We start from the raw sequence: 24,143 nt of genomic DNA, 5'->3' as shown, positions 1-24,143 counted from the left end.
CAATATGTTTTTAACTCCAAATTATTGTATCAAATAGTATCAGTAAAGGTCTTCTGTTTTGCTCCCATTAATGTTTTTTAGGAGACAGATAATATCTTCTATTACAGACCCTTTCACAACTTTAACTTGGTTTTTTTTTTTACCTTGAACATAAACGAAATGTGTGAGGTCGATGCTAATTTACATTGAAAAGCCCATACAGCAAATGTGTCAAAGTCATTTTCATCCAGTACCGCATGGCATATTCATGAATAGAAGATGAATGATTACACAGTAGCCCATGCATTTAATTATTGCATTTTTTTTCTAACAAAATGATGGATAACTTGATTTGAAGGAGAAGTCAAGTGAAAATGTCAATTATCTATCTTTCATAAGAAAAATGCTTAATATTCCAGTTTAGAAGAACTGCGGGCTGTACCATTTGTTTGTCCAAATGAAGGTAAAATGCCTTATGATGTGGTATGTCCTAGAGATGGACCAATATGTTTTTTTTGGGTCCGATACCGATTTTTTTCCATCAGCCTTAGCCGATGGCCGATTTTGCTTGTGCCGATATTTGTGGCCGATACTGCTTTTGCTGCCTCAATTTACATGAAAAAATGACAATGATAACAAATGTTCCAGGTCTCAAGTTTAAAGAAATATTTATTGAAATTTAAACATTGAACACAGTAGGATTATTTCAAGTTTAACTGTTAGAGGCTAATTCAAAGTTGAAAACGTACCCTTGTTGTGATTCACCATTGTTGCAGTGTGGGAGGGGCACCGCGACTGCGTGTGTTGCAGGGTCCTCCGGCAACACAAAGCTGCCCGGCGGATGCCTGTCTGAAAATAATGCGGCGGAAAAATACACAGGCGATACCGATTCAAGTAAAGAACGCAAATATCGGGCCGATATATCGGCCGGTCGATGTATCGGTCGATCTTTAGTATGTCCACAGGTATAAATGCCAGTGGTGAGGTTGTGAGGTATAGAATCGTTATCATGTTGACATCGTAAAGGCTTTATTGCAGGGGTCTCAAACTCAATTTACCTGAGGGCCACTGGAGCTAGGGTCTGGGCAAGGCTGGGCCGCATCAGGTTTTAAAAAAAAAACCCCAAAAAAACGCATTTATCAAAAACTGAAAAATATACAAACTTTTTCAGTGCTTTGGTTCCGATTTTCTACAAGAAAAGCTCTGATAAAACATTCCACTGTTCTCAAATATCTTAATTTGTATTTTTCTGCACAAAATATGATGAAAAATAAATAAACAAATCAAGAATAAAGAAAATCAATTAGTAATAAATAAATATAATAATAATAATAATAAAATGGCAAATAATAAAAACTTAAGAAACCACATATAGTCGGTGGGTAGACAAATTATTTTTTTCAGATTAAAATGAACAAAGCATTATTAGAGCCCTGTAGACATGACAATACACGACTATAGTCACATTTATCCTCTTTTTATTTACAACATATTGCGCAACTGTTAGGGTCTTGAGACACATGTTAACTCGCAAACTAGAGAGCTAGCGACCTAAACGGTAGCCTTCAAGTTATTTCCTTTAAACTTAAATAGCCAAAAACTTACCACTTCCACACGGATAGGGAGGATAACTATTAACAGTTATTTAACCTTTAACATGAACATTAATCAAACGTAATAATTTTTTTCTGGGTACAAGATACCATACAGCATCCGTATCAAACTTGCGCGGGCCACACTAACATTAAACTTTCATATCAAGGCGGGGGCCTCAAACGGGCCGCATGTTTGAGACCCCTGCTTTATTGGAAACATCGGTGCCGTTTGAGCTGCTATTTCTTTGGGAAAAATCCTGATACTACTCTTGGAAGCTTATCATTATTTGAGTCATTTTGTAAAATACACCATAAAGTAGGACTCGGAATGTGACGCACTAGGATGGGAGGCCCTGGAAAGGCAAAAGGTGATTCACCCCGCCTGCCTGGAATGACAATGAGCACAGCTTTTTACCCAACACAAAGACGCTCTCCATCCAACAAGTGTTTGCTAACATACAGCACACACTGCTGACTGAAGGAAAGCTTTTTCTCTAAGTTGGATAAAAGACTGTACTTGACAGGAAGTATATATATCTATACATTTTTTTTTTAAAGGGGGAGTTATTTGCTCTTTTGAACTGTTGCATGTTTGTGCTTTTGTTTTCTCAAGAATGGCTACCCTGGTAAAGAGAGGGCTTCAAAAGACACACATCCTCAGGTAATCCAAACTAGCGTCGGCACGGAACATCTGTTCCATGTTTCCTCTTGGGCCTTCAGTGGTCACCTTGCACGGGGTTTTTATTGACCATGGCAGGCATAGTGAGTCACGGTTGCAAGAAAAGGTGTTCTGGGAGACATTTTCAAGTTGAAAGTCCATGATTATGAATGATCCCTTACAGCGGACTGACGTTTATGGATACAAGATGTCTCTCGGGGGGCCGGCTTTTAACCACACCATAGTAAATACGGGTTACGTATGAGTTGTATTCCTAGTCATGTACAGTAATTCCTCTTTTATCGCAGTAAATTGCTTCTAGACCAGACCAAACCAGACCAGGACAAGTCCACTTCTGCAAAGTAGGGTTCTTACATATAGATGAAATATGTTTGTAGTAACATAGAAAGGCTGTTTACGACCTTGTAAAAACACTTTTAAATGTTATTCAAGCCCTCCTAGAGCAACACCTTAGACCAGGGGTGGGCAAACTTTTTCATTCATTGAGTTAACAAAATTGTCCGGGGGGGGTCAAGAAAATATATTTAACACAAAAACACTATTTTACACTTACAATTCTAACATTCTGCATTGAATTAGTTGTCTAATTTTATCTGTAAAACGCACTTTAAACATCCAACCACATCAAATTCATTCATTCATTCATTTATTTTTCTACTGCTTATCCTCACGAGGGTCGCGGGGTGTGCTGGAGCCTATCCCAGCTGTCTTTGGGCGAGAGGTGCGGTACACCATGGACTTGTCGCCATCCAATCACAGGGCACATATAGACAAACAACCATTCACACTCACATTCATACCTATGGACAATTTGGAGTGGCTAATTAACCTAGCATGTTTTTGGAATGTGGGAGGAAACCGGAGTACCCGGAAAAAACCCACACATGCACGGGGAGAGAGATGTTTGAGGGTGGAATTGAACCGGGGTCTCCTAGCTGTGAGGCCTGCGCGAACCACTCGTCCAACAAACCTCATTTCACTTACCAATACAAATATACAATACAAATACCAATCCATCATTTACAGTATATCACACCACCATGTGACTGGTGGCCAGCCAATCACAGGGCACATATAGACAAACAACCATTCACACTCACATTCATACCTGTGGCCAATTAACCTAGCATGTTTTTGGAATGTGGAAGGAAACCGGAGTACCCGGGGAGAAAACCCACGCATGCACGGGGAGAACATGCAAACTCCACACAGAGATGGCCGAGGGTGGAATTGAACCCTGGTCTCATAGCTGTGAGGTCATTTCATCATTTATTTATTTTACTGATTAAGACATCCAACATGCAAGTCATGTTGCCAGCTTGGATGTTAAAAGTTGAAATACTTAGAAAGCATCTGGCGGGCCGGATTCAAACACTTTGTGACCCGTATGTGGCCCCCGGGTCCTAGTTTGCCAACCCCTGCCTTACACATATTAAGAGAAAATAAGACATTATGAAGACTCTCACGTACACATGGGAGGGTCAGGTTATTACCGAGTACTTCCTACGGGGGCAATTGTCTCATCAATGGGACTTTGCAAATATTAGAGGGAGGGGGCGACGAACCTCGCTGTAGTGTCAAAGGAGTTTTGTGATGTCGGCTGATGTTTTTTGGGGCGGTTTGGTAGACAGCGGCGTGTTTTGCTTTAGCCATAAAGAGATGGTTGATGGACAACCTCCCTGCCATCCTCACTACGGGCCAGTTTTAGCCTTCATGCTATCCTTGTATTCTTCCGCTGTCATTGGCCAGTCTCGTGTTTACGGACCACAATTAAGGCTGACATTTCATAACTGAGGTTGAGCATCTGCACTCTTTTATCGTCCTCTTATGAACCGCTTTACAGATGCCACATCTGATACTACATGTATGTTCCGATAAAGACGTTAGCCATGTCACATGGCGGTGGCAGCCATCATGTCTGGAAGCTTAATTGTGGTCCGAAGGAGCATGAGAGCTTGAGGGTTGAAGTGGGTTCAAAGGTTGCCTAATAAAACCGTTTCTCTCCTTCTCACTCTGCCCTTTAAAACTACAACCCTAACGTTCACATTTCAGCACTCACCAATACATGGTTGGGATCAAGGCCAACATTTGCAATGTTTAGTTTTTTTTATTTTATTAATTATTGTCTAATTTTCTGTTTTCTGGTATTTAATGACATCAGCATGTTTTTTTTTTGCTCGTCTTATGCTCAAAATTTTGGTTCATTTCTCATGTTATTACTTTTTTTCTTTATATTTTACCTTTCTTTTTGGAAAATGTTTTTGTTGTAATTATGACTTTACTCCCAGCTCAATTTTTCAATAATTATGATTTTTATAATATTACCGCATTTTTTAAAAAAAGCACCTTTTACCTTAATGCAGCAAAAATGACAAAATTTTCCTCATAATAATGAGTTTATTTTTGTAAAATTTTTATTTTTATTTTCTTAATATTTTGACTTTCCCTTCATAAAATTGCAGCTTGTCTTTTTTTGTTTTTTTTTTCATTTTCAAACAATGTCCACTTTCTCTATGTTGACTTTTTTGTTGTAATTATGACTTTACTCCAGCTCAATTTTTCAAAAATTATGATTGTTATAATATTACCACGTTTAAAAAAAAAATCACCTCTTTTGCCTTTTTGCGGCAAAAATGACAAAATTTTCCTCGTAATAATGAGTTTATTTTTGTAAAATTTTGATTTTTATTTTCTTAATATTTTGACTTTCCCTTCATAAAATTCCAGCTTGTCTTTTTTTGTTTTTTTCATTTTCAAACAATGTCCACTTTCTCTATGTTGACTTTTTTGTTGTACAGTAAACCTCGGATATATCGGATTCAATTGTTCCCACTGGTTTTGTCCGATATAAGCGAAATCCGTTATATGCGTATACCGGAAAATGTCCGTTTCACGCATATATCGGATTTATATCCGGTATATGCGTAAATCGGATTTTATCCGTTATAAAAAGGCACTTCCTTGACTATGTTTCCAATGTACCTGGACTGGGCAATGAAAAGAGACGTAAGGTAATGAGAATTTAACTTTATTGGACTCTGAGCATAACAAATTGTTAATTCAGCTAGGCCCTGTTACGCCCGTCAGGCCTACGTTATTTCCAATAGTGAGGTTAAGATCTCATTCACTGCTGTGCTAGTATTATTGACGTCACTCACTTTTATATTTGTCCTAAATCTGGAGCCAGGAGAAACACAATAGCCAGTGACATCAACAAGATTAGCATAACGATGCGGCCATCCGATATATGCGAGGGAAATTTAATGGAAATGCATTGGAACGGGACTGGAGATTTTGTCCGAAATAGGTGAAATCCGTTATAAAAAATCCGATATATGCAATGAATTTTTATTGGAAATGCATTACAGAAAAATTGGTTCTTTTTTATCTGTCCGTTGTGAGCGAATTTCCGATATATCCGAGTCCGATATATCCGAGGTTTACTGTAATTATGACTTTACCCCCAGCTCAATTTTTCAAAAATTACGATTGTTATAATATTATCACGTTTAAAAAAAATCACCTCTTTTGCCTTTATGCGGCAAAAATGACAAAATTTTCCTCATAATAATATGAGTTTATTTTTGTACAATTTTGATTTTTATTTTCTTAATATTTTGACTTTCCCTTCATAAGATTGCAGCTTGTCTTTTTTTTGTTTTTTTTTTTCATTTTCAAACAATGTCCACTTTCTCTTTGTAGATATTCTTGTTGTAATTATGACTTTATTCACACAAAACCTACTTTCCTGAAATGACAGCTTTCGTCTTTTTTCCCCTCATATTACAACTTTAAAAAATGTCATTCTTTATTTAAATTTTATGCTGCTAAAATGACATTGCCCCATTCTTTTTGTCATGAAATTACAACTTTTATTTTTTTTTACAACTTTTTTTTTTTTTACAACTTTCATTTTTGCCTTTGTATTTTTTGTTAAATTATATATTTGGAATGTGGCACAGGCCGCACTTTGGACACCCCAATTTGTTTATCTTTTTTTACAAAGTTAATATAAATATTAGGTGTCCTGCAGCCTTTACCTTTCAGTATGCGTCTTTTGGTGGAAAAGGTTTGAACCCCCCTGCGCTAGAGGCTAGCAGGCTAGGACGGCATTTCCCCAAGCTGCGTCTACATAATCGTGCACTCATGTCACATGACTGAGAGATGTTTTTTTTCTTAAAAAAAAAAAAATATATATATATATACATATATTTTAGTTCTTGACCAAAGATCTGCAAATGCTAAATTGTGAATATGCGGGAATCCGCTCTACTCCACCTAATACAGGATAAGAAGTTGACCGTAAACATCATTTTTGTGTTGCTGTCCCCCCCCCAGGTGCCGTCTGACAGCCCAGCCGGGCAGCAACAGTCAGGTCCATCTCGCGTGGCGGCGGTCGGCCCGTACATCCAGTCGTCCACGATGCCTCGCGGTGGCTCTGGCAGACACGAGCTGCTTGTAAAGCCGGCCTACCCTGACGGCACCGCCACCTTGCCCACGCACGACCTGCAAAGCAAGGCCGCAACAGGTGAGAAACAAGGACCCGGGGCTCAGGTTTTGGTGTCCCATCTCTTTTTTAGGACATTTCTGTGAGGGGAAAAAAGGTATGTTTGTTTGTTTTTAATATGACAAGCAGGAGCAGCGAGATCTGATGCTGCACCGGGTTGTGACGTTACTCTGAGCTCAGAAGGTAGCAAAGAAGATATCTCATGGGTGCTGTGTGTTATGCCTGAACATCATCACCTCTCCTCTTTTTCACTTCTCCTGAAGAGTGTCTTTTTATCTTGTTTTGCAGTGGCTCTTTTTTTGCTCAACTGTTAGCATGTTTACTTTATCAAGGGGGTGGCAAAAAATCCAAAAGCAAACCAGGGCACTCAAAATATTAAGACCTCAAATCTTCTCCAACAGCCATAAAATAAGAAGAGGTAGTACGAGTTGGCTGGAGTTAACATTACTCTGATTGGACATACTGTATGTTCCACTACAAGTTGAATGCGAGTTGTATTTATTGTAATACATAAACACCAAAAACAACACAGGAGTAAATGCCTTACCCCTAATAATAGAAACCTGCTTCCTTCTGCACTAAATAAACATCACTGGCCACCACAGCAGAAAAGAGCCTTTTACCACACTTCATTGGTTCCACACCCGACTGCGATAAGTGAATTTCTGCAATATTAAATTTAATATTTTGGTATTAGGAGTATAAATAAACCTGTTTAAAACCTTCTAAATACGCCTTTCAACATTATTAGAGCCCTCTAGACATGAAATAGCACCCCTATAGTCACCTATTATCCAATATAGTAGACATAATAAAATAAATTGACATAATCCTTGTACTTTTTGTGTACTTCCGGTTTATGTCCAGTATTACTGACACCTCGTGACCAGTGTAGAACACTCAATATCACAATGCGTTTTCTGAATGCCTTATATTTCTGTTTTAGTTCTTTTACCATTTTTATCCTTGAAAATGCCTACTTTAGGCGAGAAATGCATCACATGCAACCACAAAACATCCGTGATTTGTTTATATATTTTGAATATTTGCGGTGGAGTGAAGCTGGGATGTGGCGAGATTTGTTAGTAATTTGTTCCAGAAGTGTAGATGAAAACCAAGATGTATGTAAACCAAGGACATTTTCCCATAGGAAATAATAACACATGAAAATGTAAACAAAAAACATTTTTGCATGCAGAAAAATAATGTGAAATAATTTAAAATGAAGCGTGGATGTAACGTATTGTTGATGTTTCGCCCCCTGCAGCTGTCTTTGGCCCCATGGTGGGTGATTCAGCAGTCACAGTCACTCAGTGGGTCAGCAGCTCATTGGGTGCTTTGTTTGGACACTCCATTTTGGGAACAATACAGCAACAGGGCATTGTAGCAGTTCGTTACGTGCAATATTCCGCGATGGCTGTATTGTTTTTTTGTCTTAGTTTTTTTTTTCTCAGACAGTTTGTTGTGTGCATTTTCTCCTTTTCTTTTGGATTTGTAGAATAGTGGAATGGAGCCCATGCTTCAACCAGCTCTAAGGCTGTATTGTTTTTTAAGGCTGTATTGTTTTTTCCTCCCTTTATTCTGAATGCATCCTATCCAGAGACCATGTTCTTGCTGGAGCCTCTGAAAGCGCTCCGGGCCAAGAGAAAAGGTAGAAAAAAATACCTTTTTGGATGTGCATTTGTGCTTTCTTTTGCCGCCAGCGTTGAGGTTGCCAGAGTTTATGTGTATCTTTGTGTACACAATAACTTAAAAAGTTCTGAATGGATTTGGATTTGGAAGTGACAGAAATAGGATATGGAAGAAGTGATGACATTTTGAGGGTGATCCGGATTACCGTATGGATCGAGGATTTTTTTTTAAAGGATTCTTTAACATGCATGGGTTTTCTCCGGATACTCGGGTTTCCTCCCACATTCCAAAAACATGCTAGGTTAATTGGCCACTCCAAATTGTCCATAGGTATGAATGTGAGTGTGAATGGTTGTTTGTCTATATGTGCCCTGTGATTGGCTGGCCACCAGTCCAGGGTGTACCCTGCCTCTCGCCCGAAGACAGCTGGGTTAGGCTCCAGCACCCCCTGCGACCCTCGTGAGGATAAAGCGGTAGAAAATGAATGAATGAATGATTCTTTAACATTGTGAGAGAGGACCATTTTCACTATTTGTGCATATTCATTACTGCTTATCATTATGAGGGTCACGGGGGGTGCTGGAGCCTATCCCAGCTGTCTTCGTGCGAGAGGCGGGGTACACCCTGGACTGGTGGCCAGCCAATCACAGGGCACATATAGACAAGCAACCATTCACACTCACATTCATACCTATGGACAACTTGGAGTCGCCAATTAACCTAGCATGTTTTGTTTGGAATGTGGAAACGGAGTACCCAGAGAAAACCCACGCATGCACAGGGAGAACATGCAAAGTCCACACAGAGATGGCCGAGGATGGGGAAAGACAAAATAACAAGCCAAAAAGTTACCACTTCCACACAAAAATAGGAGGAGAACTCATTCATTTTCTACCGCTTATCCTCACGAAGGTTCCGGGGGTGCTGGAGCCTATCCCAGCTGTCTTTGGGCGTGAGGCGGGGTACACCCTGGACTGGTGGCCAGCCAATCACAGGGCACATATAGACAAACCATTATTCACATTCACATTCATACCTATGGACAATTTGGAGTGGCGAAAATGCAAACATGTTTTTGGAATGGGGAAGGGAAGCGGAGTACCTGAGGAAAAGCCAGACACGCTCGGGGAGAACAATTTTCATTTATAAGATTAATGAATTGATTTATTATCATCCCAGGCCTCGATCTCACAAGATTTTTTTGACTTTTCCGAATGAGAAATCTTGTCACGTTGTAGTCTGGTGAGATCCGGTGAAACCCCCCCCAGAGATGATTTTGTGTCTATGAAATTTGACAGTCTCGGTCAAACCAAAAGAACCAAAAGGAACGGCTCCATATTTTATGAAACCTCTGCTCTGGTTTTTTATTCCTCAGGGAACCAGTCATCCAAAGTGGAGTCCAACACCAACGGCCATGGTCCAGCGTCAACACTCCCACGGATGAGCTCTCACTCCCACAAAGTCCAAGGTCAGAAATCTACACACGGCTTTGACGAGAAGACCAGATAGGATCACGCTGAAAGCTAACCATAATGGAATGTGGTCCCTGATTAGATGACGCTGAGCCCAAGCGGGACAGGAAAGTGCGTCCATTTTCCATGTTTGAGCCTACAGAGATTCCCGCCACTTCACTCCGCAAAAACCAGAGCAGTGACGACTTGGTCAGGGATGCTCAGGTAAAAAAAAAAAAAAAGCTAATTCATCATGCTTATCTATGGGGTCTCACTCGCCTATGTTCTCAGTCTGCTCCCAAGGCTCCAGTCAAGATCCCGCCCCCTGTCCCGACCAAACCAAAGGGCCCGAATGTCGCCCCTTACGGCAAAGCGGGCCTCAACACGGGCACCTTTCCTAAAGCCAAGCCTCACAGCAATCACCCTCAGCCCGCCCACAGCCCTCTGCCGCCCTCCCAGAGCCAGACACTCCCCTTACCCTCCAAGCAGGACGCTCCACCCGCGGCCACCGTGCGACCCTTCACCCCGGAGCTACCCTCCTCCAAAGATAACAACTTGAGCAAGCCGCAGACTGTCGCAGCCAGCTCCATTTACTCCATGTACACGCAGCAATCTGGCATCCAGGGGGCCCTCGGCAGGTCTCAGAGTCGCACCAACGGCTTCATCAGCAGTAAGAGGCTCCCTACTTGTCCACTCGCTGCTTCAAATTGGTGTTGGATCTTTTCTGTGCCGTCTAAAGATATAACAGTTACACGAGGCAGCTAACTAATGCACATGATGGGACACACCTATTAAAACGGCTCCAAAACCTCCAACAAGGTTTTATGGCTTTATAAGCATGTAGTAACCGCTACATTCATGATATCATGTCATACTACAGTATTTTACTCCTTTTTAGCATTAGCGGAACTTCCTTCCTGGGTGCGTTGATGTCACGTAGCAACACAGAAAGGAACGCTACAGTTAGCATTAACTGCTAACACAGCTGCAGTGGTGGCAGCTCCAATATGTGGCGTTACCTTTGGATAGCGGCCTGAGGCATTGGGAGCAAGGTTGGCGAAGCTAGTAGCTAGCTGGTGCGGTGTGGCACCACACCAGTGACGTAGTTGTAGGGCGTAACAATGTTAATAACAATAATAATAATAACAATGTGGCTGGAGCTTGGTTAATATGCAGGTCACATGATGGAAATGGAGTGTTGTTGGTGCTTTTTGGAGTTTTTTTTTTTTTCAGAAGGCTTTCTATGCGGAAAAAGTGCGTCCCATTACATGCATTTTTTAGCTGCCTCATAATTGCTGTTTTTATATCTTTAGAACTGAAAAGAGATCATATGTGTGTGTGTGTGTGTGTGTATATATATGTGTGTATATATGTGTGTGTGTGTGTGTGTATATGTGTGTATATATATATATAGGTATACGTATGTATATGTATACATGTATGTGTGTACATGTATGTATGTGTGTGTACATGTATGTATGTGTGTGTACATGTATGTATGTGTGTTTGTACATACATGTATGTATGTGTGTTTGTACATACATGTATGTATGTGTGTTTGTACATACATGTATGTATGTGTGTTTGTACATACATGTATGTATGTGTGTTTGTACATACATGTATGTATGTGTGTTTGTACATACATGTATGTATGTGTGTTTGTACATACATGTATGTATGTGTGTTTGTACATACATGTATGTATGTGTGTTTGTACATACATGTATGTATGTGTGTTTGTACATACATGTATGTATGTGTGTATGCGTACGTACGTATGTATGTGTGCGTATGTATGTGTGCGTACGTATGTGTGCGTACGTGCGTGCGTGCGTACGTACGTACCTACGTACGTACGTGTGTGCGTACCTACACGTGTGTGTGTGTGCGTACCTACGTAGGTACGTATGTGTGTGCGTACGTACGTAGGTACGTATGTGTGTGCGTACGTACGTACGTACGTATGTGTGTGCGTACGTACGTACGTACGTATGTGTGTGCGTACGTACGTACGTACGTATGTATGTGTGTGCGTATGTACGTATGTATGTGTGTGCGTATGTACGTGCGTGCGTACATGTATGTGTGCGCGTATGTACGTATATACGTACATGTATGTGTGCGTACGTACGTACGTATGTATGTGTGTGCGTATATACGTACATGTATGTGTGCGTACGTACGTACATATATGTGTGTGCGTATGTACGTATATACGTACATGTATGTATGTATATAAAATGTATTTATTCCCATCATATTCTAACTTTTTTTTCCCCACCTGATTTTTCAAAAATGGGGCAATGGATGCTTTCACAGCCAGCCATGTTGGAAATCACACCACAGGCTGGCACCCTAATCTAATTCTAATCTAATTATCTGCTCATGGGACGTCCTGTCGCTGTCTATGAAAGCACACAATAAAATCCAAAGGCGGATAAAAGTCAGTTATTCCAGCAATTGTCCAGGATCTCTGTGTGAAAATGTGTTTTTAGAGTGTAAATGATGCATTCAGGGAGTTTTTATGTGATATTGACAAATGGCTTCTGGTGTTTGTGTAGTGTACGGAAAGCCAGTGATTCCCAGCGGAGGCTCTCAGCACCCGGAGAACCCCTACATGGAATGCCGCTCCCCTGCGCCGGAATCTGAGGTGGACCACAGCGGCGCCAACCCCGCAGGTCCCAGTCCATCTGAGGGCTCCCAACCGGAGACGGAGCGCATCCCCAGGCCCCTCAGCCCCACCAAGCTGCTCCCCTTCATTTCCAACCCCTACCGGCACCAGAGCGATGGGGATCTTGAAGCCCTGAGGAAGAAGCTCTACAACGCCCCCAGACCCCTGAAGAAGCGCAGCTCCATCACAGAGCCTGAGGGACCTACAGGGCCCAACATCCAGAAGCTTCTCTACCAGAAAACCACCCTGGCAGCTATGGAGACCACTGTGGCCACACCCACCACTCCCAGCTTCCCTGCTGATGCAGAGAAAGGCGTGGAGATATCTGTGGGGCCACATGTTCCAGGACCCCCGAGTGGTGCCGAGAACCACCAGTCAGACAATCCGGCGGAGGTCCCAAGTGTAACAGTCCACATTCCAACCCCAGCTGAACAACCCAGACTAACGGTATCCATCCTCGACAGCGAAGACATCATCCCCCCTCCTCCTCCGTCACACCCTGCTCCCAGACCGGAAGACGCTCTCTTCCCACCTCCGCCCCCTGCTGGTTTGGAAGACACAATCCCCAACCTGCCTCCTCCACCTCCCGAGGGCTTTCTGGAAGAGTTCCCCCCTTACCCACCACCACCATACCCCAGCGGAGGAGAGCAGGACAGCTTAGGAGAGGACACCTTTAATATGAAAGCGCCAGAGGTCACCGGTCAAGTGGCTTTGCCCCCCGTAAGAATCACTTTGTCCTTTCTGGTACAGTAAAAGTTTGGATGCACTTTCTAATTCAATAGCATGAGTACGTATGTATGTATGTCAAAAGCGTTGACTGGTACCGTCTACGTTTATGGAATTTTAGAAAAAGCCCCATATGGTGTGTGACGTGGCAGTCAACCCTCTGTTTTCGTATGGTTGGGTTTGTACAATATTGCACATAACAAACTGGTCCCTTTGCCCTGTTCTGTATTGTTCTGCAAAAAACCCCAAGTACCCAATGCGTAGCAGACTCACTGTGCAATTTTTTAAATCGAGTGTGACTGCTAAATAACCTGCCATGGGGCCAAAAAAAAAAATTTTTGTAAAAAGTGGCTGAAAATTGAATGAAGAAGGTGAAAAACAATAATAGCTTTCATCCATAGGTTTGTATTTATTTACACCGTTTTCTGCATGCAAGACTCGAATTATTCTGCATGAAATGGCTACACGGCGGCCGAGTGGTTAGCGCACAGACCTCACAGCTAGGAGACCAGGGTTCAATTCCACCCTCGGCCATCTCTGTGTGGAGTTTGCATGTTCTCCCCGTGCATGCGTGGGTTTGTACACCGGTTTCCTCCCACATTCCAAAAACATGCTAGGTTAATTAGCGACTCCAAATTGTCCATAGGTATGAATGTGAGTGTGAATGGTTGTTTGTCTATATGTGCCCTGTGATTGGCTGGCCACCAGTCTCTCGCCCGAAGACAGCTGGGATAGGCTCCAGCAACCCCTATGATCCTTGTGAGGATAAGCGGTAGAAAATGAATGAGTTCTCCTCCTATTTTGTGTGGAAGTGGTAACTTTTTGGCTTCTTATTTTGTCTTTGCCAACCCTCGGCCATCTCTGTGTGGAGTTTGTATGTTCTCCCCGTACATGCGTGGGTTTTCTCCGGGTACTCCGGTTTCCACATTCCAAAAAAAACAAACATCCTAGCTTAATTGGCGACTTCAAATTGTCCATAGGTATGAATGTGAGTGTGAATGGTTGTTTGTCTATATGTGCCCTGTGATTGGATGGCCACCAGTCCAGGGTGTACCCCGCCGCTTGCCTGAAGACAGCTGGGATAGGCTCCAGCACCCCCTGCTACCCTTGTGAGGAAAAGCGGTAGAAAATGAATGAATGAATAAATGATCATCGGACAAGACAGGCCTATGGGGAACGCTGTTGTTCCGTAAAGCATCCAAGTGCTGTACCTGCTGCCTGTTCAGAGGCAAGAAACAAGCAAAAATTATCCTTTTTTGTATGTTTCGGTTTTTGTCTGACCTTTTTGGAACACAACCCGAGGTTCCAGTATACGTGCGTTTTGAACTCCTGTCACATGTTTGTCAGGCCGTGATTTGTCAAATCAACAGTCGTGACCTGGGTGGATGTTATATAATTAGATAATCCCCATCAAGCACGGCTATTGTTTTGTTTTACAGAAAATGGGCCTTATTCTACTTACACTAAGTACATTTTCACCCCAGGTTTCCACACTGTGGACTTTGTGTTTAAAAATAAACACCAGTTTACACGTTTACATAATCCCACTGTCGGAGGAGGATTTGTGTTAAGGCTTGAGTTTTACCCCCCAAAAAAGGCGACCAATTAGAAACCAATGTTATGGCCTACTTATCTGGAGTACTGTACCTACTAAGCAGGTTGCATAATCACCAATTAGGAGAAGTGAAATTGTTTCTTAAAGCTTTGGATTAGCCATGCAAAAAAAAAAAAAAAAAAATAGCCCGTCCTTCCTCGTGTCCCAGTTGAGAGAGAACTCCCCACAGAGTGGACGCTTTCTCCCGAGCGGCAGTGGGCTCACTTTCTTATGGTTGTGTCTCCAGGGGAAGAGGACAAACCTGCGCAAGCTAGGCTCGGAACGAATCAGCCACAACATGAGAGTCAAGTTCAACCCGCTGGCTCTGCTGCTGGACTCTTCTCTGGAGGGGGAGTTTGACCTGGTCCAGAGAATCATCTACGAGGTGAAGGTTTCTCCACACTTTCTCTTTTTCTTCGAAACGGTCTTTGGATTCACGTGTATTTGACCCCCTCCCTCTGACCCCTCCAAAGGTGGAGGACCCCAGCCAGCCCAACGATGAAGGCATCACTGCGCTACACAACGCCGTCTGCGCCGGACACACGGATATTGTCAAGTTTCTCGTTCAGTTCGGCGTCAACGTCAACGCGGCCGACAGCGACGGCTGGTGAGTTGAGGTTTCTTGAGTTGAGGATCCGGCAGCTGTAATGGAGAGCTTTAAGCGTTTTACCGTTGGCAGCCATGTTGTTATATTAGCCATATTACGGTATAAAAACTCATGAAATGACCATCTTTACAGTCAGTTTTTTGTCATATTTAGATTTCATTATTGTAACTCTCTGTTGTCTTGGCGGCACGGCGGTCGAGTGGTTAGCATTAAACATGCTAGATTAATTGGCCACTCCAAATAGTCCATAGGTATGAATGTGAGTGTGAATGGTTGTTTGTCTATATGTGCCCTGTGATTGGCTGGCCACCAGTCCAGGGTGTACCCCGTCTCTCGCCCGAAGACAGCTGGGATAGGCTCCAGCACCCCCCGCGACCCTCGTGAGGATAAGTGGTAGAAAATTAATGAGCTCTCCTCCTATTTTGTGTGGAAGTGGTAACTTTTTGGCTTCTTATTTTGTCTTTCCCAACCCTCGGCCATCTCTGTGTGGAGTTCGCATGTTCTCCCTGTGCATGCATGGGTATTCTCCGGGTACTCCGGTTTCCTCCCACATTCCAAAAACATGCTAGGTTAATTGGCGACTCCAAATTGTCCATAGGTATGAATGTGAGTGTGAATGGTTGTTTGTCTATATGTGCCCTGTTGATTGGCTGGCCACCAGTCCAGAGTGTACCCCGCCTCTTGCCCGAAGACAGCTGGGATAGGCTCCAGCACCCCCGCGACCCTCGTGAGGAAAAGCGGTAGAAAATGAATGAATGAATATTAAATATAATTATCAAGGCTGTACGGTGACGAGTGTTTAGTGCGCACAGGCCACGCAGCTAGGAAACCTGAGTTTGATTCCGCCCTTGACCATACCAAAAACATGCTAGGTTAACTGGCCACTCCAAATTGTCCATAGGTATGAATGTGAGTGTGAATGTGAGTGTGAATGGTTGTTTGTCTATATGTGCCCTGTGATTGGCTGGCCACCAGTCCGGGGTGTACCCCGCCTCTCGCCCAAAGACAGCTGGGATAGGCTCCAGCAACCCCCGCTTTTCCTTTGTGAGGAAAAGCGGCAGAAAATGAATGAATGAATGAACGTCTGTTGTCTTCTACTTCCTGTTCTATGGTCCTCATCACACTTCTGGTCATCATCTTTGTAACCGCCCACGTTTTCCTGTTTTGTTGTCTCATAAGGACGCCTCTCCACTGCGCCGCCTCCTGCAACAACGTGCAAGTGTGCAAGTTCTTGGTGGAGTCGGCCGCCGCCGTCTTCAACACGACGTACAGCGACATGCAGACGGCGGCCGATAAATGCGAGGAGATGGAGGAAGGTTACACCCAGTGTTCCCAGTTCCTCTACGGTCAGTTGGACATCGTCTCATTTACATTTTCATATAGTTTAGTTTGCCTTAGCTTATTTTGTAAAGCAAACGTTTTCTGCCGGCACGGCCAGGCGTTCAAGAGAAGATGGGCATCATGAACAGAGGCGTGGTCTACGGCCTGTGGGACTTCACGGGTGAAAACCCAGACGAGCTGTCCTTCCGCGAAGGCGACTGTATGACCGTCATCCGCAGAGAGGACGAGGATGAGATCGAGTGGTGGTGGGCACGCCTGGGGGACGACGAGGGCTACATTCCACGCAACCTCCTTGGGGTGAGACATGCACGAGAAACGATACCAGCTCAGATATCGTGATATCGCCAGTATCCAGCATCTCGTACGACTTTACTTTGAGGGAAGAGCTGCTACCAATATCAGTAGTGGTTGATATCGACACTATCCAGCATCTTGTATGATGTTACTTTGAGGAAAGAGCTGCTACCGATATCAACAGTGGTTGATATCGCCACTATCCAGCATCTTGTATGACGTTACTTTGAGGAAAGAGCTGCTACCGATATCGGTAGCGCTTGATATCGCCAGTATCAGCATCTCATACGACTTTACTTTGAGGGAAGAGCTGCTACCGATATCAGTAGTGGTTGATATCGCCAGTATCCAGCATCTCGTACGACTTTAGTTTTAAGGAAGAGCTTGTACCGATATCATTAGCGGTAGATATCACCAGTATCCACCATCTTGTACGACTTTACTTTTAAGGAAGAGCTGCTACTGATATCATTAGCGGTTGATATCGCCAGTATCCACCATCTTGTACGACTTTACTTTTAAGGAAGAGCTGCTACCGATATCATTAGCAGTTGATATTGCCAGTATCCAGCATCTTGTACGACTTTACTTTGAGGGAAGAGCTTCTACCGATATCAGTAGCGCTTGATATCAAGTATACAGCATCTCGTACGACTTTACTTTTAAGGAAGAACTGCTACCGATATCAGTAGCGGTTGATATCGTCAGTATCCAGCATCCCGTATGACTTTACTTAGAGGGAAGACCTGCTACAGATATCATTAGCGGTTGATATCGCCAGTATCCAGCATCTCGTACAACTTTACTTTTAAGGAAGAGCTCTACCGATATCAGTAGTGGTTGATATCGCCAGTATCCACCATCTTTTACGACTTTACTTTTAGGAAGAGATTCTACCGATATCAGTAGCGGTTGATATCGCCATTATCCAGCATCTCGTACAACTTTACTTTTAAGGAAGAGCTTCTACCGATATCAGTAGCGGTTGATATCGCCAGTATCCACCATCTTTTACGACTTTACTTTTAGGAAGAGATTCTACCGATATCAGTAGCGGTTGATATCGCCAGTATCCAGCATCTCGTACCACTTAACTTTGAGGAAAGAGCTGCTACCGCTATCGGAAGCGGTTGATATCGCCAGTATCCACCATCTTGTACGACTTTTAAGGAAGAGCTGCTACTGATATCAGTAGCGGTTGATATCGCCTGTATCCACCATCTTTTACGACTTTACTTTTAAGGAAAAGCTGCTACCGATAACGGTAGCGGTTGATATCGCCAGTATCCAGCATTCTACCGATATCAGTAGTGGTTGATCTCACCAGTATTTAGCATCTTGTACGACTTTACTTTGAGAGAAGCGCTGCTACCGATATCGGTAGCGGTTGATATCAGTCGAGGTCACGTCTGCATAAGTTTGAGTGAAGAGCTGCTATTGATATCAGTAGAGATTGATATCTGTATTGGTAATGAAGTGGTGGACAATCGGGTTAACAGTATCAGATATTGGTAAGAAGTCTCATATAAGACAAATAGGACACAGCAGCATTATTGATATCGTTAATGAAGCCCTGTAATATACGTATCAAATATCAGTAAGAGAGCCAGTATGGACCATCTCTTTGACATTACTGTGAGAGAAGATCTGCGCCGATACGGCCATACAAGCTGTACCCAGACTACTCTAAAGCACATACTAATGTGGAACTTGTGATATTGTAAGCCTTCTTGACCAGTGCCGGTCTTGTCTTTCGTCTCGCAGCTCTACCCGAGGATAAAGCCCCGACAGAGAAGCCTCGCTTAAAGGATTCCTGCACATTTCAACATGCACGCTAACACACACACACACACACACACACACAGGCTTTACCAATCCGGAAAGAGAAGGAAAGTGTTCCAATGAAGAAACACTATGAAGGATCAACTATGAAGTCTTTGTGGCCCAACTGGCACTTTTGTCTTCTCACAAACGACATTTATCCTTTTTTTTTTTCTTTCTCATTGTCTGAATTGTTTGCTAACGTGGCTAATGTGGATACAAACGGAACAAGCAGTATTGTAATAAGAACATGTCATGGTGACAATCTCTATAGGGGGGGTAGTCAGGATTCGTGCCTAAATGGAGAGGAAGCGTTGCTTTGATTCTTTGCCTGTTCCAGTCTGTGGCCCATGACACCCAACCATCAGCGGCTGGGCCGAAACGCCGCAGATTGTTGATGTACTCAAATGATACAGGCACCGCTCGTATACCCAAGCCGACGACCACAGAGAGATGTCTCACTCTTTCCAGAATTCAGTGACTGTTAGTCAGTAACATTGTTTTCCCCTCCGAGTTCCCACTTCAAACAAATCTCACAGTGCAGATATTTATTTTTGTTACCTTTTTTGTTGCCCTAATGTGTCTGTACCAACTATAACCTCAAATGTACTGTAGTCTTTTAAAACTTTATAATAAAAATACTTTGTACCAAGCATTTTACTGCTATGAACACTGTCCTCCTTTGTGGGATTACGGTTCCCCTTTGCTCCGGGATGGCGGCCATGTTGTTCTTCAATCTTTGACACGTGCTGACCGCTCGCCCCAGTGGTGGTTCTGGTTTGAAGGACTCCCATCCCAGTCACCGATTCTCACTACTAGTTTTTCTTTACAATGACAATTAAAAAAAAAAACTATGTACTAGGTTAAACATTACCCATACAAGTCTAAACAGATACACTATGGAATGGATTGAGTAAGGAACTCAAACATTTTTTTTAAACTTTGTAATTAAACTGAGGGCTTGATTAACCCCCCTCCCTTGTCCTTTGGTTTGATCCATTATCATGTGGTGGGTATTTGTACACGTCTGATCAGTATTGGGGTGCAAGTGTCACTCCTTGATAAGGATATGATGAATGCTCAAGCATTAGTAAGGTAAATGGGATTAAAGTAAAAATATTACAGAAATAAACTTGTTATATTATGCATGAAAAACGTCATTTTAGTAGCATAGAGTTGAAAAAAAAGAAAAACCTCACGATTCATATCCCTACCACAGTGACGTGGAGGGCTCATGAAATAACACAGGTGTACCTCATATCCCTTTATAATAAATGTGCATAAACACAACGACGTGTTTGGCGGCCTCTGCTGGACAGAGGATGAAGCGCTCTGAACTTTGAAACCGTATTTAATTGTCCACTTCAAATTGTCCATAGGTATGAATGTGAGTGTGATTGGTTCTTTTTCTATATGTGCCTTGTGATTGGCTGGCCACCAGTCCAGGGTGTACCCCGCCTCTCACCCACAGACACAGCTGGGATAGGCTCCAGCATGTGAGGATAAAATAGAAAATAAATGGATGGGAACTACTGGGAACGCCCCCCTCCCCTTAACGCCAAGGCCAAGCAATGAAAACAAGCCAAAATGGGCAGATTTTATGAGAATAAACTAGTAATATTATGAATGAAAATACCAGTTATAGTAGAGTAGAGTTGAAATATTAAACAAAAAGGGTTATTTTTTAAGGGCATGATATTAAGAGAAACAATACAACAAAATCAGGTTGTCATTTTTTAAACGCTGGCTTGTGGAAAATTTTATATTATTATTGGAATAAAGTCAGAATATTAAAGAAAGAAATATTGCCCATGTATAATGTTTTTTCCACTTTCTATTTCATATACTGTGAGCATATATATTTGTATTTTTGTACACACTTTTAGTTACATTTTCATGTATGTGTATTTTTTTTGTTTTTGTTTTTTTGCAGAAAATTTCATTTTATTATCCTTTACAATTTAAAGTAATTTTTAATTTTTATATATGTATTATTGTTTATTTTATTATCTTAAATATTTATTTTATTTTTTTCTATTTTTTAACATTATTTTGGCAAGATGTATCATGCAGCTGAAGGTTGAGTTCAATGACCACTTGCTTTGATTCAACTTTTGTGCAATGCTACTTTCAGGAACTGAAATGACAATTCGAACCAAAAAAATTAAAGAATCGTTAAATAAAAATTATAATATCCCCACAACCAAAATGCATTAAATTGTAAAAGAGAAAACGTAGGTATTTTTTGTTGCAGGTAATATCTTGGCCAGCAGAGGACAGTGTTACCCCATTTACTGTATCTTTTTTCCCACATAAAGCTTTTCGTCACTTTTTATGAGTATGAATAAGAATAAAACCTCATAAATAATGTCTACTGCCACCAGCATGTACCGTGTATAGTACATACAAGATTGCGGTTCCATCTGCGTCCTACAGGCGTCGCTGTTGCGCCACCCAACGTCTTTTATATGAGGCACCTTTTTCCACTTTCCACTTTGCTAGCCAGCACACTCTGCTGGCAACCACTCACCCGCTTGCCGCACCTTTCCCTCGGATAAAAAAAGGCACATTTTACCGGCCTGAATAAAGTGAAGAGAAGGGTAGAAACGAGGTTAGGAGGTGGAATTGACCGTCGTGGGAGGCTTGGGTGTTTGTTCCTCTCTCGGCGACTAAAGTCCACTTGGATTATTTCTCTCTCCGGGAAACACACATTTCCTGCTTTCCGACGACTCAGGTAAGACTAAACATGACACCGAATATTATTACATTATTATTATTATTATTATAGCTAGCCACATTTTAGAAATAACCAAATCACCATTTTGAAATCCTAATTGTGTTACATTATTGTGCTATAGCTAGGTCTACAGGTGTGTATCGACCCAATGCTGTCATACATTAACCCGTTAAAAACACCAGAAAGTTTGCTTAAACTGGCACCGAAAAGAGTAGGCATATAAATGCATCTTTTTCATAATAGACAGTAAAATTATGGACGTAAAGGTGTTTGTGAAGCCGTTCATCATGTAGACATGAATATAATACACTTTGAATGGAAGACGACCCCTCATTATCAGGACCAATTCCAACACTTGGCAATATTGTGGCCACTTTTGTCCAATTGGGTTAACAGTATCAAAAAAAATAGCAAAAAAAATGACACTCGGACTATTAGTGGCCATTTTTGGTCAAGAATACACTGAATTGATTGTGACAGAGTTAACTGAGTCACTGTCATGTGCGGTTAGTGGCAGAAATGCACCGTAAAATCACATTTTCAACCTAAAAATACATACCACTAATACATACTACTATATTGACAGTTACTATGGTACCCATTATGTCATTGTATGGTCATATTACCTCGTACTTTGGTACAGGACAAAAACAAAACAAAAAACAAACAAACAAGAAAACCTTAAACAATATTAGGAAAGCAGGAAGTGAACAAATGTAACAATTACTGATTGTAAAAGTACCAGATGGAGGGGTAGGATTTAATAAGCTTTGCTTCTTCCTACTCCTTTTGGACATGTGGAACTGTGAACTGATTATGTGATGCATTAAATTGTAATCTGATGCATGTTCAAATGAAATAAAACCATTACCATTACCAAAATTTTTTAATATCCTTTGATTTCAGCCTCTCGCATGTGATGATTTTGCCATTTCCTTAAGCGTCCATGAAATTAGACCGATTCTCTTTTTAGGCAAAAAACTAGATTTGACAATAGAAAATGATAATGGACATTTTTGCCCCTTGTCTGATATATATTGCGGACCAAACCACTAAGTGTTTGTGTTTGGTTCCGGTTGATTAGGTCCATCTCGGGCCTACGCATGACTCCATTAATGGAAGCAACAAGGTCCATATGAATCGACTATGAAGTCATTATTGGAACCCAAGAACAAGCTAACCAATACAATACAGTTGTATCACTGATAACTACCCATGGGTACCAGGATGTTTGGTACACAGATAATGGTGGTGTATTAACCCAATGATTTAATACCCCTTTTGTAAACCACCTTGGCTGCTGCCCCCTCAGTTAGACTTGTTGTCGTGAATAACTTTGCTGTTTGTTGCCAGTTAAAGAGCTCACTGTTCCAAAGTGGGTGGCTACAATAGAACCAAAACAAAAATGCAATCAGTTTTGACTCCCCCCCCCCCCCCCCCCCCCCCAAAAAAAAAGGCTGATTAAAAGCTCTCAGTGTCGCACTATTCAATGCCGTGCACTGTCATCTATTGTGCTGTTTGACTCCCACACAATCACAGTATAATGTATCCAAGTTGCTTTGGTACGGTTGTTTCGTGTGCCGATGGCGCTGTCTCCACTGTCTCTTCTGTTGATTTATTAGCATTCATTCTGTTTGAATCTGACCCGGGAGCCATTTTCCCCCTTTGGGCAGGCATGAACACTGGAACCACAGCTGGTTTCCTGACCGAAGTGCACCACAATGTTTATTTTCTTTTGCTTGGAATCAACTGATGGCATTTTTAACTTCCAGTTGGGCATCTTTTGACAACCAAATTCCAAAGTGTTTTATTGGTTGCGAGAATGTAAAAAGTAAGAAAATTTGATGTACGGAATGATGTTATTAATGCGTTCCAAAAGGTCCAAAACTGAAACTCTGGAAAACCAATGCAATTTTTGCCATAGGAAATAATGCCTATCCAATTCATCTGTTCTAGACATCGAAAAACATTCACGAAACATTTGAGATGGACCATATCTTTTAAGTCTAAGAAAGACTGGAAAGATTTAAGATTTTAGGATTTAACCAACTGAACCTGTTGATTTGTCCTAATGAAATATAATGAAATCACTACTACCACATTACTGCTATCAGGAGGACCAGCGTATAGAGCGGTGGGAGCCATCTGCTGTGGCCCAAGAAGGTGCACTGTATTTGGGCACATGCTCTGAGCAGCTGGTGTGACGCCATGGTAGTCTTTTCAAACGCCATGGTGGCTGATAAGGTTTATTATGCGGACCATTTGGTACAATGTTCTTTCTCTTAAAGTGAATGTTTATTTACAAGTGAGCTTCAAGTAAGTTAGGACATGCCGTTAACACCACAGGTAGGAAAAATACACGTGTTGCACTGTATTGAAATGGCATTTACAGTTGTATGTTACCACACAATTTTAGCTGAAAACATAACTTTGGTAATGGTAATGGTTTTATTTCATTTGAACATGCATCAGATGACAATTGAATGCATCACATAATCAGTTCACA

The 24,143-nt window shown here is 42.0% G+C and overlaps 2 protein-coding genes across 3 annotated transcripts in view; both read left to right on the top strand.

The window, feature by feature from the left end:
- tp53bp2a (tumor protein p53 binding protein, 2a) overlaps positions 1–19,555 on the top strand; it is a 42,082-nt gene extending 22,527 nt beyond the window's left edge. The window contains exons 10-20 of one of the 2 annotated variants that reach the window (XM_058058468.1): positions 2,188–2,235; positions 6,592–6,781; positions 9,768–9,860; positions 9,947–10,068; positions 10,135–10,513; positions 12,408–13,237; positions 15,085–15,222; positions 15,311–15,444; positions 16,624–16,790; positions 16,883–17,082; positions 18,844–19,555. In XM_058058468.1, the coding sequence (XP_057914451.1) occupies positions 2,188–2,235; positions 6,592–6,781; positions 9,768–9,860; positions 9,947–10,068; positions 10,135–10,513; positions 12,408–13,237; positions 15,085–15,222; positions 15,311–15,444; positions 16,624–16,790; positions 16,883–17,082; positions 18,844–18,885 (2,343 nt within the window). In that variant the 3' untranslated portion in view covers positions 18,886–19,555. The remainder of the gene's footprint in view (positions 1–2,187; positions 2,236–6,591; positions 6,782–9,767; positions 9,861–9,946; positions 10,069–10,134; positions 10,514–12,407; positions 13,238–15,084; positions 15,223–15,310; positions 15,445–16,623; positions 16,791–16,882; positions 17,083–18,843) is intronic. The other variant, XM_058058475.1, reaches the window with a different exon arrangement.
- A 1,830-nt stretch (positions 19,556–21,385) lies between these two features.
- LOC131108123 (semaphorin-4G-like) overlaps positions 21,386–24,143 on the top strand; it is a 36,628-nt gene continuing 33,870 nt past the window's right edge. The window contains exon 1 of the mRNA XM_058058924.1: positions 21,386–21,634. The gene's annotated coding sequence lies outside the window, so the exon portion shown is untranslated. The remainder of the gene's footprint in view (positions 21,635–24,143) is intronic.

Source organism: Doryrhamphus excisus, chromosome 2 (assembly GCF_030265055.1).
Source record: "Doryrhamphus excisus isolate RoL2022-K1 chromosome 2, RoL_Dexc_1.0, whole genome shotgun sequence".
Lineage (NCBI taxonomy): Eukaryota > Metazoa > Chordata > Actinopteri > Syngnathiformes > Syngnathidae > Doryrhamphus > Doryrhamphus excisus.
This window is presented reverse-complemented; position numbering and strand designations above follow the sequence as displayed.